At 45.2% G+C, this 17,662-nt stretch overlaps 1 protein-coding gene across 1 annotated transcript; it reads left to right on the forward strand.

Moving 5' to 3' along the window:
- Positions 1–528: 528 nt before the first annotated feature.
- On the forward strand, positions 529–13,839 carry tspan33a (tetraspanin 33a). The gene is made up of 8 exons (XM_061252023.1): positions 529–934; positions 7,216–7,273; positions 7,766–7,893; positions 8,289–8,363; positions 11,292–11,387; positions 11,775–11,903; positions 12,218–12,379; positions 13,436–13,839. The coding sequence occupies exons 1-8, from the start codon at positions 842–844 to the stop codon at positions 13,535–13,537; spliced, it is 843 nt and encodes a 280-aa protein (XP_061108007.1). The 5' UTR covers positions 529–841; the 3' UTR covers positions 13,538–13,839.
- The last annotated feature ends 3,823 nt before the right edge of the window (positions 13,840–17,662 follow it).

Below are 17,662 nucleotides of genomic sequence, written 5' to 3' on the forward strand. Positions count from 1 at the left end.
AACGTATTTGTACATGACTGTACTTTCGGGGTACATTTTGGAAATTTGTTCCTTGGAGAACAAAAATGTACCTCCACTGTCATTTTCAGCTCATTATCAATAAGCAGCACCCTAAAATCGAACCAATTGAGAGCTGGCCTGGAATAAATTTCACAACATCAAGCATAGGCAACTGTTGAACGTCCAGATATACAATACTTACTCTGTCATAAAGCACACATGTACCACTTAATTTTGCCTTGCCTTAAAATTACTCGCATGTGTAAACAGCTGCGACTCGCCGCAAAGCAGGGGAAAAAAACCCACCTGTTAACTAATCTGAGACATTACATAGCGGGGGTCAGTTCACGGCAAGAGCTGCGCAGGTCCACCGATCTGCATAGCAACTGCCTGGCGACAACGGGAACCTATCTTGAGCATAGCGCAGCTCTATTATATACAAACTGGGTGACTGAGCAGCGCCTCAGCTGATTTGATGTTCGTGAATTTATAAAAAAAGTTTCGCTTCTCGCGTATCTCAAATATTCAGTCTGTGGTAACAAGGGGGCGCAACTGTAGACCAGCTGATCTGCATTTGAATTAAGAAGGGAGGGAGCGAAACATGTCAAAACATTTCCTCTTCTTCAAGTCCGATTATCCGATTTTATTTTGTCACCTTTCAGTGTAAATCATTCACCTCAATCACCTGTATGTGGAATGGCTGTGAACGTTTCCTGACGGTATTCGGAAACACCTGGCATGAGTTAATCGCTCTACCTTGAGGACGAATACTGAAAAACATAGCTGTTGACCGACAGGACCTGCGTTCCCTCTGCGAGCCGACAGATATTAACAGTTCAACATGGCTAAAAGACGACGCACGACGCAAGAGGATTTCAGCTTTGTCAGCCCTGTTGTAAAATACTTGCTTTTTATTTTTAACTTTATATTTTGGGTAAGTTTTGTAAAGCTTTGTTGAAGCTTAATTCAAGATATCAATATTCGCAGTTGAGCTTAGCCTAAAACGATTAGCTATAGGCTATGTTGCAAATAAGAAAGTTATTTCTGTAGTGTTAAAGATAATCGCTCCGTTCAATAGGCTATATTTCCTTTACATCACAAAAACGATATGGAAAATTTGCTAGTTTACACTGAATCAATCAAACACGGTATGAGTATTGTACTGTATGAGGTGCTGTTACAACGTATCCGGGAAGTAGTTGAGAATAGCTCCAAGTTTGGCCATCCGAGGGTGGATAGGCTTGCCGCTCCTGTTAGTTTACAGGAGCTATCCGAACGTCAGCACTGTATACACATTTTAGATTTTACCCAATGAAGGATGTTTCCACGCCTCGTTCAAATGATCTCTGGTACACATTAGTAAGCGCAGTCTACAATTTAGACTATATTTTAAATCATAATTGTGATTACAATTTCTTCAGGGTTTCGGAAGTGAGATGAGTTTTAGCTTGACGGGGTTTTTTTTTTTTATAACAGTAATTGATAGGGTATCGTCGTCATTGTAGTGTAAACTCTATATCTCGGTGTTACTGCATGTGATACCACCATAAGCTAACATAAGGACACATGCTATATTTAAATGAAAACGAGCGGTAGGTTTAAATGTGCATGGGTAGAGTGGTTGACCTTAATCACGTGAAGTGAATTGCATACTTTTTTTACCTGGATGGTGTCCATTTATGTACATCGGTGATACCTAAAGTTATATTTTGAGCTTAATTTAATATTTCAAATAGAAACGAAGTATGCCTGTTAACGTGGGAAACACGTGGGAGTAAAAGTTATGATCCCTTTTTGCGTGGTTTACCACACTGTGCTTAAAATGACGAGCTGCGTTCACACCTTTTCATGAACCCCGCTGTCATTTATTCATATGCTGCCCGCGTTATTAAATGTTCTATTCATACCCAAAGCCATGATCACATTCACTGTTCAAAGTAGGCCACTGCGAGTTAGTCTGTACGATGCGGTTGTTTACCCCCCTTTCTGGAAACTCCAGGTTGCAGAAAGGTCAATTTAAAATGGAATGTCGTGGACACAGTCCAAGGTCTTGGGTTATATATTATTTAATAATGTTGGCCCTTGTCTGCAAGGTGAAGGCTCTCTGTTGTGAGAGAACGGAAAACATTTTTAACCAATTTTTATCCTAATTGTCATAGCTGTATATAGGTCTACATGCCACATTAGACATTAATGAAAATATTGACTTTTGTTGGTTAAAAAAACAAAAACAAACTGTTCAGCATGTTACCATCCAACAGCGGAAGGGATTGCATAAACAATCTGAAGAATTCAGGAACAGTAGGTGCAGTTGTATAACATTGCAACATTTTCACTCTGACCCTAAAAAAAACCCCACCTCATTCAACAGCTGTACTTGAGCTAATTGGTAAGTGATCGGGAGACTTCTACAAGTAGCCTACACCCCATAACAACCCTCTGCAACCTTCTGTCAATCAAATGTGGTATATGGGGAAGTCTATATTTACACCAAGAGTTGACAATGCGTGGAACAGATGGTCGGATCAGATAGTACGTTACATTGCAGTAATGGCATTTGGCAGACGCTCTTATTCAGAGCGACGTGCAAAGTGCATACCCATAACCAGGGATAAGTGTGCTCAAAGACCCTCGAGGGAAGTACAATTTCAACTGCAGAGATCGAGGGTAGAGACCGAGGCCCTCAACCTCTCAAAGTATTGAAGTCAAGTCAGACATTCATGCTGGTATATTGTCTGGTGTGATCAGGTCAGAGTGATGGGATGGTGCCTGCCAGTTCATGCAAGGCTACATGCTAAAAGAAGTACTTTGAAATCAGCTGTATTTTGTTTTTGCAGCTAGTGGAGGGAGGCCATAATTGGAGTTATATGATCAAGGATGAGGTTGTTAGGATTCTGGCGATAGCATTTTGAACAAGTTGGATCCTTTTTTTAATGGCTGTGTTAGGTAGACAAGAGAAAAGGACATTGCAATAGTCTCATCGAGAAGAAAAAGTGTGCATTAATGCTTAATGTGAGACTGAAATTAAAGGCACAATTACAGAGAAAAGCCTGTAGCCTAATTGGCGAGTTCGACAATTAGGAGCTCCGTTTAATTTGCATTTAAAAACAGAAGATTCCCAGACAGTCCTGTTTTAATTTCGGTTGGGCAAGTTTCTAAGTTTAGCATGGGAACGGTAATCATGGCTTCTGGAAATGAATCTCAATATTATCTATGTAGTAATGGCAGTTGATGCCTTATTTCCAGATATGCCTGTGGGCTATGATATAAAAAGAAAATGGGACCTCAAACTGATCCTTGTGGTACCTAAAATTTTACTGTCGAAGAGTTATTATATTAAAATCATTTTGTTATAGACCATGTTCAGTCCTATCTGGTACGTTGCAGTGGAACCATGCCAGCGCTAACCCTTTGACTCCAGCGTAGTGATCTAAACATTCCCAAAGAGCATAAGGCTTGGTGCAATGCTGGATACTCTTTAGCATCTAGGCAAACGGGCCGATTAAGCTGCTCTTGTGCTTTCTTATGTCAAAAACAGAAGATTCAGCCAGTATAGATTGGTATGGGGGGGGATGTGCAGTGTGTTGGTTATTTGCGAGGTTTATTAGTAGGAAAGGAACATTTGTCAAAAGAAATGAAACATTGGTGTTTATAATTTCTGTACAATTGGTGATTCAGAGGATATCTGTAAGGGTACGGCTGTATCCTGGAAACGGGATTGCACATAGGTTTGGGCAGGAAGCAGCACGTATGTCTCAATTCAAAGTGCTGTTGCATCCTTTTTTTTTTTCACTTGTATATTTAAATGTGGATCTCTTCCTGTGGTTCGGCTAGGCAGACCGCAGTCACAGCCCGGCATTAAAGAGATCGAAACACGACAGAAAGCAGAACGGGCTTTTATTCTCATCTGGCCGGACCTGAGTTTTCCACCTCAGTGTAGCCTATTCAGAATCCTGCAGTGTGATTGGACCCCTCGGTTTAAGCCGCAACAAAGCGGGGATTGAAAATTATCCATCTGTACACAGCGTGTTCTCTCAGCATTTTCCTACAATGTCAGGTGCCATGGGAACACGAAGAAGAGAGAAAAAAAAAAAAAAAAAAAGGTTAAGAGAGATTTCTTATTGAAATCCCCAAACAACAGTTACTGTTGCTGGTGCTGTGTGGAGCTGGAATGCGTTCAGCCTGAGATTGTGAAGGGAATGTGGGGTGGGGTCGGGGGTGTTCAGTGAGTTAGCATTGTGTGCGTTTGCCGATACTTTCTCCAAAAAAAATACTATTTTCAAATGGTATGATAAAAGTGCTAATACTTCCTTTCATAATATAGGTGTTTACAAATGTGCATCTTAAGAGCACTTTCCATGGCGGATGCTGCACTTTGTGAACATTAATTTTGTAGTAGTTTCCAAAATGCAGCTGCAAAACAGGAGACCGTGTTACTTTACTGCTTTGACTGACTGAGACCTGATCTTGTAGGAACTTGCGGCGGACTTACGTTCCTACGTGTCGAAAGCTGCAGAGAATGCGGTAATTTTAAACTCTGAACCTCCTCTGAAATGCAGAGAATGTGTCCTTTGAACCAGAAGAGCCGTGTAGCGCTACACAGTGAAGTGTAAGTATTATTCAATAGCACGGTTTCCAGAATTGCCCGCAGGTATAATTCGAAAAAAAATTTATGGTAAACAATTTTTGGCATTGTAATTGTTGATGATTGCCTTTAGTAATAGTAGTAGTAAAATGGTTTTAAATAGTAAATCTTTGAACCAAAATTATATCCCATCATGCACCTAAGGCACCACACAACAAAAAATTGTCGTTAGGCTGGACATACAACTAAACCGGGGAGTTCCAAAATGTTGTGTTATTTGATCTTTGATTTGCATACGTGCTGGCAATTGAAGGTTGGATTTTGCAATCGGAAAGCAAACACGCGCTCCCTTTCCTGAAGGAGACCAGCCACACCCACTGTACTGAGCCTTCAGGGCTTGTCCGTGTCCTGCCCTGCAGGACTTTGTAGTAAAGCCGTTTTGTGAAATGTACCTCTCCACTTTTGTTAGCCTAAATGTGGGCCTTCATTCACGGGTATCAGGTGTTGCATTTCCCTTGCTGCTCCGCTGTTGCTAGGCAGAAACCGAATACCTGTGCGAGGGCTGAGAGGAGTATGTGTGTGTGGTGTGTGTGTGCATGCGCGTGCGTGCGTGTGTGTGGTGTGTGTGGGATGCCTTGCGTGAGAAATGACATTGTATGAAATTTGTATGAAATGGGCTAACTAAATGGAGCCTGATTGGTTGAAGCCAAGTGTACAAGGTCGAAGGTCATGGTTCGCCAACCCTCATAAAGGAAAGAGACACAGGCTCTGCTAGTTTTTGTTTTCACTGCAGAAATCTGTGGTCCACTGAAAAAGTACCAGGCAAGGTGAGGTAATTCTATAAATAAGTGTTTTATTTGACTAAATAACCGCATTAACTAGCAGTTCCTGTGGCTCTCTAAAGATCAGAGTTCTCTCTGTGTTCACGTGGGTTTTCCCTGGGCACTCCAGTTTCCTCCCACAGTCCAAAGACATGCAGGTTAGGTTAGTTGGAGAGTCTAAATTGCCCCTAGGAATGAGTGTGAGTGTATGGTGTGTGTGCCCTGCGATGGATCGACGACCTGTCCAGGGTGTATTCCTGCCTCTCGCCCCGATGCATGCTGGGATAGTCTCCAGCCCCCCCCTGTGACCCTGACCTGGATGGATGGCTGGATATTTTACTGAAGTAATTCTGGTTAGGTAACGGACTGTGTATGGTATAGCACCCCCCTGGGAATCAAGCCAACAACCTCAGAGTTGAACATCCAGTTCCCTAAAGACTACGCTGCACTGCTGCCCCTAAATGATCCTGATATCAAATGACAGGGCCTGTATTTAAACTCGCTGGTAGCACACACGTGCGCTAACATGCTTCCGCTTGTCGCTTTGGGATTTGAACCCCTGCGGGTGGGATATGATGGGTGGAGCTAGTCTCTCTGTGGCGTGTGCTGCATGTGGCGATAGTCTGACTGGCGTGTGGTGCGTGTGGGGATAGTCTGACTGGCGTGTGGTGTGTGTGGGGATAGTCTGACTGGCGTGTGGTGCGTGTGGGGATAGTCTGACTGGGGATAGTCTGACTGGCGTGTGGTGTGTGTGGGGATAGTCTGACTGGCGTGTGGTGTGTGTGGGGATAGTCTGACTGGGGATAGTCTGACTGGCGTGTGGTGTGTGTGGGGATAGTCTGACTGGGGATAGTCTGACTGGCGTGTGGTGTGTGTGGGGATAGTCTGACTGGCGTGTGGTGTGTGTGGGGATAGTCTGACTGGGGATAGTCTGACTGGCGTGTGGTGCGTGTGGGGATAGTCTGACTGGGGATAGTCTGACTGGCGTGTGGTGCGTGTGGGGATAGTCTGACTGGGGATAGTCTGACTGGTGTGTGGTGCGTGTGGGGATAGTCTGACTGGCGTGTGGGGATAGTCTGACTGAGGATAGTCTGACTGGCGTGTGGTGCGTGTGGGGATAGTCTGACTGGCGTGTGGTGCCTGGGGATAGTCTGACTGGCGTGTGGTGCGTGTGGGGATACGATGACTGGCGTGTGGTGCGTGTGGGGATAGTCTGACTGGCGTGTGGTGCAGGTGAGGATACGATGACTGGCGTGTGGTGCAGGTGAGGATACGATGACTGGCGTGTGGTGCAGGTGAGGATACGATGACTGGCGTGTGGTGCGTGTGGGGATAGTCTGACTGGCGTGTGGTGCAGGTGAGGATACGATGACTGGCGTGTGGTGCAGGTGAGGATACGATGACTGTGGCGAGCCGTGTTTTTGCACGGCTGGCTGCCGCCCTTCAGACAGGCAGGATTGTGCATGTTTTTGCCTGCATTCCTGGGCAGGATCTGATGAAGGTGTGTTCTCTGGGGCTTCAGCCACTCATCGGTGAGGTCAACATGTTGCTTTGCGAGATGGAACGGTGAATAACTACCTGGTCCTTTGCTCAGTGTCAGAAGAATCATGTTCTGTGCAACTGAACCATGAAAACAGTTATTCTAATAATAATATTTGCCCCTTCTCTTAATAATTCAGAGAGGAAGGCAAAAATGAAAATGAAACCTCATTTTCATTAAAATGAAAATGGAAACTCATTATCTCCCACATCACTCTCATTCTTACTCTTTCTCGATCTCTCTCGCTCTCTGTCTGTCTCTCCTCCCAGGTGATTGCAGTGGTGATGGTGTCAATTGGCATTTATGCAAGAGCAATGAAGCATGCCGGTAGGTATTTAAGACTTTCTCTTATTTTTAAGATCCTTTAAAGATTGATGCTTTAAAGTTGTGTTTTCTAATCTTCTCCGGAGACAAACCAAAAAGTTTTTATTTGAACAAAGGAAATCCCTGGTGCTCAGAAATGACAGAAGGCTGTCTCTCGCACGTCTCTCCCAGTGCCCGAGGCTCAGTTTAAGCACTGGCTGCTTGTAGGGCGTATCCAACATCAACATATCGTGTAAACACGCCTTTTATAAGCCACTTGGGAGTTTCAAAACAGTCCTGAGGGGTGGTGCATACTGTCGTCCTGGGACACTCAATCTGCCACGCACTGCGCGGAGTAAAACCTGGAACAACTTTTTTATTTTTTATTTTTTTTACTTCAGTCCATGTCCCAGATTTGGGAAGTGTGCCAGGACCCTTCTAGTGCTTGGAAGTGCCTGGAAGACTCTAGTTAAATCTTGATAAATCCCCCCCCTCTCTCTGGGTGGGTTCTTCTAGAAGCGGCCCTGTCCTACCTCTCTGTGGACCCTGCCATCCTGCTGATGGTGGCGGGGGTGCTGATGTTCCTCATCACGTTCTGCGGGTGCGTGGGCTCTCTGCGCGAGAACATCTGCCTGCTGCAGACGGTCAGTTCGCCACCGCCGCCATTTTGTTTTTCTTTCGTTTCCTGTTTCCTGTGTTGCCACTTTCGCCACAGGTCATGCAACCTGAAAGTCATTTTTGTTGCATCTCATTTTTGGCCTTGCTTCATACCTATCCCACTTGCACTGTAATGCATGTTTTATATAATATCATTAAAAAGCAATCTTATAATAGTCATGTCTATATATACTACATCAACAAACTTCCATATTTACAAGGAAAATATATACATGTAATTTCCTCATTTTAAATGGGGAAAATAGTTTTTCTGTATCTGAACTGCTCTGAGGATAATGAGTTGAGCTGCTGTAATGCACAGCCAGGGGTCTGTATCACAGAGCAGGATGACTTAAAGCAGCTCTCCTCTTCCTCCCCACAGTTCTGCGTCTGCCTCACCATCGTCTTCCTCCTGCAGCTGGCTGCGGGGATCCTGGGCTTCATCTTCTCTGATAAGGTACGATGGCGTCCTTCATCAGGACTGAGATCCGCTTAGAGACGCCATCACTGCTCCGCTGTAAATATCTCTCTATCTCTTATCTCTCTAACTCTCTCTATCTCTCACTCTCTCTCTAACTCTATCTCTCTATCTCCCTCCCTCTGTCTCTGTCTTTCTCCCTTTCTCTTTCTCACTTCTGTCTGTCTCTCTCAAATTCAAATTGAAATTCAAATAAACTTTATTGGCATGACCGCATTGCATTGCCTAAGCAACTATTTCCAACCATAGTAGCAACAGCAAATAACAGCATAACAAGTAGAATATTAATAATATACAATAACAATTACTGTTGGGCACCCTCAGTAATGGGACTGGGGTTGGGGTGCTTACTAAAATAGCGAGGGGAAAACGTGAAAAAAGGCGATTCCAGAGGGGCAGCGTGGTCACGTGATGAGTTCCCTGATCTCTCTCTCTCTCTGGTCTGGTGTTCACTGCACTGAAAGGGGAAGTGGTGCTTTTACAGATCCTGTCAGAACTCTGGCACGCTGGGCCTGCAGATCTGTTTTAAACCCTTCAAACAAGAGGAGTAAATAATACTTATAAACACAGCTGCAGTTGCGTCTGCCGTTTCCCCTTCTCTGCCGGAAGACCAGCGGAAGCCCGGGCACCTGCGACTGAGCGCATCAGCGACCGCTTAACCGACGCTAACCAGACCGCCTGTGCTCCGCAGGCTCCTGGTTAATTAATGTCCTGTGTATATCGGCTGACCCTTGCTGTAAACTCTGCTGTACTTTGGCTGTGCTTGTGATGTCCTTTCAGCGGATGTAGCTTACAAACCACTTCTTCCGTCCAGAAGGTTACACAAACTGTTTGCGAAATTTTTACAAAAAAGAAGTCGTTTTGGTTTGTGCGTTAAATCTGGCTCCCGTTGAAGTAAAGATAAGATAAGTTTGTTTAAATGAATTTGCCGTTCATGGTCTCGCGGGAAACGAGAGAGCTTTGCCTTTGGCTCCCCCTGCTGCCAGTGACATGTAGTTGCACAGATAACTGCTCCCGGACAAACTGAACTGGCGTATGTGTGTTCTTCCTAATTACATTACTTGGCATTTAGCAGACGCTCTTATCCAGAGCGATGTACAACGAAGTGCAATTTTAAGTGTGAAATTAAACCTTAACCCTTGTTCACCTCTGCCTTCCTTTTCTGGTGCCACAACATGTGAAATGGCTTCTAATAATCGACATATAGATCTTTTGCTAAGTCTAAAGATCCTTCATAGCTGTACAAATGTTTTCACTGCTCATGGTGTCTACATCCAGATGGACTTTGGCCAGCTAGTATACCAAAGTTGTGGCCCCCTTAGCACCTCCAATAAAATTATCCTCTTATACTGTTTTGCCCTTATGTTTAACTTTGATAGCATTTTTCCTGTGGACAATGATAGTGGCAATTCAGTTAAAGGTAGCTTTCCAGACACCTGTCCGATCCTAGATTCTATTTAAAACGTACTGAATTCTTTTTTTTGTGTCACCTCTCAGTTTTGTGTGCGTTGTGGTTGTAACTTTACTACCGGTGTCCTTATTTAGCCATTTCACTGCCACTACCCTTACTGCGGTCATTACTGCGTTCATGTGAGGAAAATACATGGTGCCAGCACAGATCTGTGAGGGACTCCATTTCTCTGTGTGCCCTCACCATGTCTGCCAGCCCACACACACACACACACACACACACTCTCACACTCTCTCTCTCTCACACACACACACGCACACACACACACTCTCCAGGCTCTTCCAGCAAAACGTTATTTAAGCCAGTTATCCTTGCCCGGCTTCAGAGGGTCAGCTCCTGCCATTTCCTGTACGTTTAGGTTTTATTTTACAGAGAGAGGGCCTCCCCTCCTCTCTGCTTCCCTCTCATTTACAGTAGTCCTGTAGACGAGCAGCCACGCTCTGTTTAGATGCACATCTCACACGCACGCTTATTTATCTTCTTCCGAGGGGTCCGAGCCAGGCGTCTGCTGTGGCAGTCCCGAGTGTTTAATCAAACGTTGTGACTAACATTTGGCCAGATTAGAGAGCCGCTCAGCTCTTTGGCTTTGTTTGTAATTATGGCACGCAGCAGATTGCATAAGAAATGCCCCCCATCCAGAGTAAATATGGCAAATATAATTATCGTGTCACTTCAATAGCTTGTCAAAAAACGCATGGCATTGTTTGGTTTTTTGTTTGTTTTTGTAATTGTGTTTGGATTGTGTTTGTGCTTGTGATGGCAGTAGCAGTGGTGTTGGTCAGGGATCCTAAACTCCAGGTCCTCAAGGGCAGGCAACTGCTGGTTTTGCACCCTCCCTTTACCTGGGAGTCAGGTGTGGAGACAGTCTGGCCAATCAGTAGCACTAAGGATTCAGTTATTTACCTGGGAGGAAAGAACCAGGGCTCGATTTGGATTTGAGGGCCAGATTTGATGATCCCTGGTGTTGGTTTTGTTGTCAGTCTGCAGAGGAGCATAGCCGTTATGACTACAGGGGATACAGGTTCAAATCCTGCTGTTTTACCTTTGACCAAAGGTGCTCAACACAAATTTCTGTTCTGCAGCGATGACCTATTCATGTACTTGGTTTGAAATTCCTTTGGTACACTTGTCAAGCTAGGATGAGCTAATCACAAATCTGTTTACATTTTTCTTTTTTTTCTTTTTTAATCAGCCAATGAGCCTGGGCTTTTCTTAACATCCTACTCTTTTTTTTCCTCAACAATGGTGTCTTTCTACACCAAACAGAAAGATGTGGTCATTGTCTAAACATATTGTATTTAGTAATTTCTGGGTTAATGGACGGTGTATGAAAATGTAAGCCGTGTAACTCACTCTGGATCTTCTCCGCACATACTGTGAAATGTGATTAGAGAGGACATTAGTTGTGTCATGATTGTGTCTTTCTTCTCCTATAGGCACGGGGTAAAGTGACCGAGCACATCAACAAGGCCATCGTTCACTACAGGGATGACCTGGACCTGCAGAACCTCATAGATTTCGGTCAGAAAGAGGTACGCACCAGACGTGTCAAGTTCAGTGCTGGGTCAGTTAGGTCAAGCAAAAAAAGTACAAATGAATTATATATTACATTACATTACATTACATTACATTATTGGCATTTGGCAGACGCTCTTATCAAGATATCAATATATTGCTAGTAAGGGGTACAATTATATGTACCAATAGGGTACTGCTCCAGCGACCAAGCATTTGTACCTTTTTAGGCACTTTTCATACCTTGATTTGTGAGTGTATTGCAGCCTGAACAAGTTTTTGTTTGTAGCTTCTTGTGTTTTGGTTGTGTTAATACTTTTGATTATACATTGTTATAGTAATTTCCCATAATTGGACAATGCAATGCTGAATTGACACCCTCCCCTTGGGCCTTGTTTCCGCAGTTCAGCTGCTGTGGGGGGATCATCTACACGGAGTGGTCTCAGAACGTGTACTTTAACTGCACAGAGGAGAACCCCAGCCGGGAGCGGTGCTCTGTGCCCTACTCCTGCTGCCTGCAGTCCAAAGACCAGGTGCAGCCCTCCCCATCCGTCTCATTCTCTGTCTCCTACGTCACCGCGGCAAATCCAAGTCCAGCCCTGCTTTTCTGCGTTCCCGGGGAATTAACAGAACATTTACTGCTTCACATCTGACTTCCCAGGGAGGGGTAAAACCAGCGGGGCTCGGCCCTCACGGACAATCATTTCAGGAACTGGGTTCGACACTTTCCTGTAATTCTTATTTTGGCCAGGAGGTGGCAGTGTTTTTCCAGGGCAGTGGTGAGGTTTAGAAACGCGGGTTCTCCCGTCGTGAACTGACAGTGAAGGTGTGTGCTGTTCTCTCGCAGAGCGTGATAAACACCATGTGTGGCCATGGTATACAGCAGCTGGACTACCAGAAGGCGGGCGCGTTCATCCACACCAGCGGCTGCATCGACACGCTCGTCAACTGGATCCACAGCAACCTCTTCCTGCTGGGTGGGGTCGCCCTGGGGCTCGCCATCCCACAGGTGGGTCCGCCCCGGCCCTGCCCCGAATAGGGCCGTACCCCCTAAACACTGTCCTGTTAAAGAGGAGTATCTCCAGCCCTGCCCCGAATAGGGCTGTACCCCCTAAACACTGTCCTGTTGAAGAGGAGTATCTCCAGCCCTGTCCCGAATAGGGCTGTACCCCCTAAACACTGTCCCACTACAGCAGGGTCACCAAGGTATACCCCCCTGTCCCAAATACGGCTGTACCCCCCCAAAAACACTGTCTGGACAAATGCACAAATACGGCTGTACCCCCCTAAACACTATCTGGACAAATACACAAATACGGCTGTACCCCCCTAAACACTGTCTGGACAAATACACAAATACGGCTGTACCCCCCTAAACACTGTCTGGACAAATACACAAATACGGCTGTACCCCCCTAAACACTGTCTGGACAAATACACAAATACGGCTGTACTCCCCTAAACACTGTCTGGACAAATACACAAATACGGCTGTACCCCCCTAAACACTGTCTGGACAAATACACAAATACGGCTGTATTCTGCCCGGCACACTGTCCCGTTACTGCAGGGTCACCGAGGCATCCCAGATGGAGGGGACCTTTTATACAGTATTTCCAGTTTTCTGCAGGGTTATACAGGAGCCCCAGGTGTCTAGACCAGGGTTGCCCAATCCTGTTCCTGGAGATCTACAGTCCTGTAGGTCTTCATTTTGGTACACTTGGTTCTACTAGTTAGCAGCTCAAGGAGATCTCTAGCTGTTGAATGACGTGTGCTTTGTTAGGGTGGAGTGACAATCTTCAGGATGGTAGATTTCCAGGAGCAGTGATTGTCAGCCCTTCTCTAGACCAAAATAAACCTTGCCCTTAGTAGCTTGTGATCATTTTTAAGTTTTAAAATACTGGCCTGTGGGGCCCATCCATGCAGTAAAACAGCTTTAACAGGATAAGCCACTCAGTACCCCTCAGTACTCAGTATACCTCTATTAAAATGTAAAAAAATTTTTATGGGTGAATCTTCATGTCTCTCCGTTTGTGACATTGCTTTGTGCTCCCTCTGCTGGCAGCTCGTGGGAATGCTTCTGTCCCAGATTCTGATCAACCAGATCAGGGACCAGATCGAACTGCAGGACTACAACCACCTGCACCGCTCAGACCCATGGAACTGACCCCCCCCCCCCCCTGACCGGGCCCTCGGAGGTCGGGGGTGAGGGGTCACGGACAGCAGTGACCACGGTGACCAGGGCCCCACGTGCCGCTCCACTGTCCTGTGCATGGGGTGGTATCTGAAGATAAAGGAGTCCCAATGAATTTCGTCTCATTTTGACGGCTGAATTCCCGCTGGATCAGGCCAGGCCCCCTGTGTACTAGCGTTTCTTTTTATTTTTTTGTTTTTGTTTTTGTTTTTGTTTTTGCATTCCACTCCCCACCAAACGGAACGGATGCTTAGGATTCTTAAACGCAAACCGTTACGTCTTTTCAACACCTTAAGAACCCCTTGCCGTGAGGAGACAATGCCTCTCTTCTGTGCACGAGACCAGAATGTACTGCAATAAAGGAAGGGCAAATGTTTGCTCACCAAAGCAGAATTTCTGAAATTATTCAGGAAGGGCACCAGTAATTGCCCAGATTACTGAGCAGGAGCTGTGTGATTAGAGCTGATTTTGCCCCTCTGGCCTGGAGGCCTGCCATTGGTTGTGTGATCCCATGCGATGGGTAAAGCACCGTGCTGATCGTTCTTGTGTTGTAAAGTTGACGTGACTTCCAGCAGAGCTTAAAGAATGAGCTCTTTAATGTGTGTTTATAGTGACGGACTGGGAAAGGAGATCCGCTCTGATCCTGTGTGGGATATGCGCAGTGCGACTGGTTCTGCGTCATTTCAGGCCAGCATGCGTCATGACCATCCAAGCCAGTCATCTCATGACTGCACTTGCCCCAACATCATGTGGTTCATTTTGCCATTTCTTGCACTTAGTGTTCTGATATTATTTTTCATGCAGGTCCTTCAGTAGCAGTAGCAGTAGTATGCCCTTTTTTTTGGAAGTTGATTTCAGTAAGTTCAGGACAGCCATTGGTGTTCATGACTCAATACTCTCTAAAAGTTAAATTTAGAAAAATAAATTCCCAAATTTCTGTGTCAAAAAAAGATTTTCTGTAAAGTTGGTTGAATCATATGAATGTTTCCAACAGCTGTAATGAGGCCGACGTTTAGTGCAGTGACATGCAGTCAGCTCTGATCGGGCCTCTGCAGAATGTGCACGTGTGCCCACAGGGAGCCCACCTGTCACGCGCGGAGCTGCTGCTCCGGCACCGCCTCCTCACTGAGGAGTTTCCCTTAAAACAACATAAACAGAGCGGCCGGATTTATAATAAACACGTCCTGTTTTACACAGCGAGCGGCGTAAACACGGCGTGTTTGTGTTGGCGAGCTTCCCCCCCCCGCGCTCGTGTTTACACGCACCGTCACACCGGGTTGGAGCTGCGACTCGGCCTTTCACCGACCGCCGCTTCCGCCCCGGCCCCTCCCTGTCCGTCGCGTCTGCGGAGGTCATCTCTCCTGCGTTTGTTTGAGTAGCGGGAGGGAGGGGGGAGAGGGGTAGCCCCCTGCTCTGTAAACTGCGATTCCCAAACTGGGACAGGTCAGAGGTCGGGGGGGGGGTCACGGATGGCAGGCTTAAAAAAGGACGAAATGTAGTAGAATGTCTATATTGTATACGTACTGTAAATACACAGTTATATTGGTAATGGCAATCAAATGGCCCGCTTATTTGCTTGTATTCACGCACACTTAAGAGAAACATTCACGTCAATTACAGTTTGGCTGTTTTTGGTTTATGGCCTTTTGTTGGACGAATGGGCATCCACTTCGTTTAAGCAGTCGCATGAATGTAGATGCGAGCACAGACACTTTGCTGCATTTCTACATCGTCAAACTCTAGGTGCCCAAAGCCTTGGAAAACAATTTATAAATAAAGGCAAAATTCCCAGAGGGATGATATGGCAATACTGTCTATGTACAGAGTCTCTGTGCACTATAAGTTATGAAGACATTCAGAGTATTTTTATAAAGTCTTTATTAGTCGACGTTAAGAGCAGTTACTTGTATCCTTCCCTACTGCAGCCCCATTTTTGATAGTGACATTCATATTTTTGAAGATTACAATGTCAGATTCATCCTATAAGATTCAGTTGTGGCTCCAGGTTGCATTGTCAGAGAGTGCTGTGCATGTTGACTTGGAGCTGAACCATACACATTGGACAACAAACACATGATATCCGAGTGATTACTGGGATTGGAGAACTATAATCTGTAAACTAAAAGCATCTGCTGAAGGCCAAATGTAATATACTGTGTGATACTGTATTACATTACCTAATGTGTTTTGTGTTTAATGTACAGTATGATTTATACTTTCTCATTGTATGGGGGTAATTTGGTACATTTAAAATTGCGTTGTTACAGCCCATGATTGTATGATTTATTTGTAAAATGTTTCGTGTATATTGATGTTTTATAAGTTATGTGGAAATGTTCAGTACGGTACTGTACGAGCGCACCACTGCCATGCAGAAGTTCAGAATCCATGGCAACACCCAGGTGTGCAGGTAACCAGGTAACAGAGCTAAAAGGGACCAGGAAGGCATTTAGATCCTGGGGCCTGAGTCACTAAGCATTATGACTGAGTTAGCTGGGTAACTGAGTCAAACCTGGATCCGTCCAAAATCTGGAACATGGACTGAAGTAAAGAGCTGTTCTGGGTTTTACTCTGCGCTGTTATCCAGCTAACCCCATAATCCTGCTTCATGATACAGGCGCTTGATGTAGTGTTTTTTGCCACGGTAGACTGGAGACCCAGGACCTTATAAGTCCTGTGCCTAGCCTAGCATCCCAGGACATGTTATTCATTCATCTGGTGCCAATGCTGCCATTATGCTTCATTTTCAAAGCCATGTCTCCCATCTGCTCCCATCAGGCTGTTGGTATCTGTGGTCTGAGGGCCAGACATATGTGAAAATATGAACAAACGCCTTCACATATTCTGCAAGCCCTTCAACCATACATAAATGCATGCAACAGGTCATTTTTTCTAATTTGAACAATAAGTTGTTTTTGGAAAGTATAATTATCATTTGATTATCATTCATGAGGAAAGCTTACAATTTCTTCTGGAAAATAAGAGGCCAAGATTTCTTGCATATTAAAGTCTAGAGTTTATACATGTGTGCGTTTCAAAAGTGCATCTCGTTTACACAGTCTCAGTACTATTATTTTAAATGTCGTCTGTTAGCCACTTATACGGAAGCATGTCTCAACATCGCAACAAAAAAGAAAACACAAGTTTGTACAACTGCTGTGAAGTGGTGAAGTACTGCATGGTACACTGTAATTTTCATTTCTGCCTGGGGAAGCAGCCACCCATCGGTTCAGCCCTGTTGGGTTTCACAAGCTATTGTACGACTGGGTGTGTTTCTAATGCAAATGGAGACGCCCCTGACCACATCACTGCATTGTCTTGACAAACTTATTTTTGAAATATAAACATTTATTCCTTGCAATGCTTCACAAATGCATCTTTGACATATTGATTATGAAAAGCTTAAAAACTCAAAACCTCCCTGTGTGTGTGTATTTTATGTTTCTTTTTTCTTTTCTTTTTTTTTTACTTTGCATGTTTACCATCAAAGCAAACTGAACAAAATGGCTGCCCCCCCACCACCCCCCACCCCACCCCATACCCCAACCCCACCCCAGCCTGTCACAGACCCAAATGTAGCAGACTGCTAAAAGCAGGAATAAAAAAAAAAAAAGAGCCAAAAATACAGATCTCCACCCCGGCCGTCCCGTTGACGAATGCGATCCCCAGCCAGGGCGCATTCCTGGGCTGAAATCTGATGCGTGGGGGTCCGGGGCAGACCCAGAGCCTGTGGATGTTTCAGGCCTTTAATGCAGCTCCTCCTGCTCACAGAGCCAGCCCTGTGCCTGCTCGGAGCCGTGGCACTGGCTTTAGACTGGAGAGAACGCAGGCAAACGCTACATCCGCAGTGTGTTCAGCCACTTGCATAGTTGGTGCGTGGAAAACAAACACGGTCCGGTGACAAACTTTTTTTTAAAGAACAAAATGTAAAGTATAAAATAATCTATGGTGCGCTTTGAAGTTGGAAAGGAGGGGGGGGGGGGGGGGGGGAATCAGACAAATATTTTGCTTTTCACTTGCTTTGCACTGTTTATTCATTTAGCCAGCAAAAAGCATTTCTGATGTGTTGAATGCTGACAGAGTATTTGTTCTCCTCTT

Source organism: Conger conger, chromosome 8 (assembly GCF_963514075.1).
Source record: "Conger conger chromosome 8, fConCon1.1, whole genome shotgun sequence".
NCBI classification, from domain to species: domain Eukaryota; kingdom Metazoa; phylum Chordata; class Actinopteri; order Anguilliformes; family Congridae; genus Conger; species Conger conger.